Consider the following 2,106-nt stretch of genomic DNA (forward strand, 5'->3'; position numbering starts at 1 on the left):
GGAAAATTTGAGGTCTATTATCTCTTAAGAGACAGAGTAACAAGGGTGATACTGGGGATCTGCACAACTAGAAGAATGAAGTTCCTGCTACCTGAGATGAGGAAAATAACCAAAGAAGTAAGAGAAGATCAGAAATTCAGTTTTGAACATTACAAGTATGCAATGGTATTAGATGTAAAAGTAGTGATGTCAAAAACACAGCTGGACATATAAGTATGAAGTTTAATGGTGAGGTTTGGCTAGATACATAAATCTGGGAGACCTTAATATTAGAACAATACTTAAAGCCAGAAGATTAGATAAGATCACCAAAGGAGTGAACTACATGGAAGAAAGATAAGACTCCATTGCCTGGAAAACTAGTATTTAGGAACTGAGGAGATGAGGAAGAAACAGCAAAAGAGACTGAACAGGGGTGGCCAGAGAGCTAGAGGAAAATTCAGGGTGGCAATGCTAGAAGACAAGTGAAGAAGAGATAATAGTGTTTCTTCTTTGACCATCTTCCTCCTCTTAGTTAGGGATAACTCCATCCGTTTAGTGGCTCAGACCCTTGGAGTCATTCTTGTCCTCTCTGTCTCTCACACCTGTTTAATGTATTAGCAAACCTTGCTCTCACTGGATATTTTAAATCCATTGCTACCCTACTGTTTTCTACCATTGTCACTGTCTTTTTCTGAATAGAACTTATTACCATCTACATGGTATGTTCCATGAGGACATGACTTTTTTTCTATTTTTCTCACCCCTTGTAGATTGATCACTTGGAATAATTCCTGGCACATACAAAGTGATCCACACATATTTGGTGAAAGAACGAATGACTAAACGAATGAATGAGTGAATGTTAACAGAGAAGAGAAATAGAGAGAGAGAGAGAGAGAGTTTCATTAACAAATACTCCTTTGGAACACTTAAGCCTGCTGGTCCCGTAATTATGAAAGAATAATGAATTTTTAAAACAAGTAATTTTGTGATTTACATTTAAATTTTAGTTTAAGTATCTAATAGATACTCTAAATTAAAAATAAATCAGAACTGGAAAAATCAATTAACTAACAAAGAGCAGAACAAAATTCAGACACAGAGGTTGGTTGAGTTAGGATGAGAGAATTAAAGCACAAAGTCTTAAAGTCTAACAATGACAACATTAGGTTGGCTGATTCAATAAATATATATTTGTCGATAAGCATTTTATTCTCAAAATTTGAATCTGGGATTAATGTTTACAGCAAAATAAGTTTTCATTTTTTTACCCTCTTTCCAAAATTTATTGGCATTCATACCATTCTGCAGTTCAGTATACTTATTATTGTCATTTTTTATTACAAACATATTCAAAATTATTTCAGTATGAGACCCCGAAACTTTTAGACAGAGTAAATTATGCTTGAATATTAATTGAGAAGTGCACAATATCAACTTTAAAACTTGAAAGCAAGCTAATTCTTTTGGAGGTTGCCTGGTAACTAATAAGGAGTATGTTAAATTGAGAGACAAGTCTGACTGGAGCAGTCTTTGAATAAATAATAGAATTGTTGTGAACTTTAGCCTTAAAGAAGTAAGAAGGGGTCCAATTCCAAATTAAATTGAATGAAAGACAGTTGAAATCTTTTGTGTCTTTTTAGTGGAATTCTCTGCTATGTGCCCCTAAACTTGTTCCTTTGCCAACAATTTATGATTAATGTAGAGCCATTGAAACTGAATTCTGAAGGCATCATTCAATATCTGTTGGAATTAAATGGAATGGCTTAAGGCATTTGAGAAGCGTGACTATTTATTATTCATTAACCATTTGCTTATTTATTTATAAATCCATAGTCATATAATTTATTGGTTTCATAGAGAAATACATGTCCAGCAAGAGTTACTACTACTCTAATAAAATATGTTATAAAATATTTTTTAAGGTATGAATAGTGTTCCTGGGCATATCTACAAAGCACATTTTGAGAATTCTTTATAATGATACTTTATGTCAGACTGTTGATCACATATTTACTTACATATTTTGACCTATTTCTGTTTTAATTCCAGCAGGAAAAAAATCAAGAAAGTTCAAGAATCAAAGGTAAGAAATGAATGTCTTAAGATAATAATTATATAAGT

The 2,106-nt window shown here is 32.7% G+C and overlaps 1 protein-coding gene across 3 annotated transcripts in view; it reads left to right on the top strand.

The window, feature by feature from the left end:
• FSTL5 (follistatin-like 5) overlaps positions 1-2,106 on the top strand; it is a 920,996-nt gene that overhangs the window by 179,032 nt on the left and 739,858 nt on the right. For 2 of the 3 annotated variants that reach the window (XM_012650552.1, XM_012650553.1), the window contains exon 3: positions 2,038-2,068. In XM_012650552.1, the coding sequence (XP_012506006.1) occupies positions 2,038-2,068 (31 nt within the window). Of the gene's footprint in view, positions 1-2,034; positions 2,069-2,106 lie in introns of all 3 variants that reach the window. The other variant, XM_012650551.1, reaches the window with a different exon arrangement.

Source organism: Propithecus coquereli, unplaced genomic scaffold, assembly GCF_000956105.1.
Source record: "Propithecus coquereli isolate 6110/MARCELLA unplaced genomic scaffold, Pcoq_1.0 Scaffold332, whole genome shotgun sequence".
In the NCBI taxonomy this organism is placed as follows: domain Eukaryota; kingdom Metazoa; phylum Chordata; class Mammalia; order Primates; family Indriidae; genus Propithecus; species Propithecus coquereli.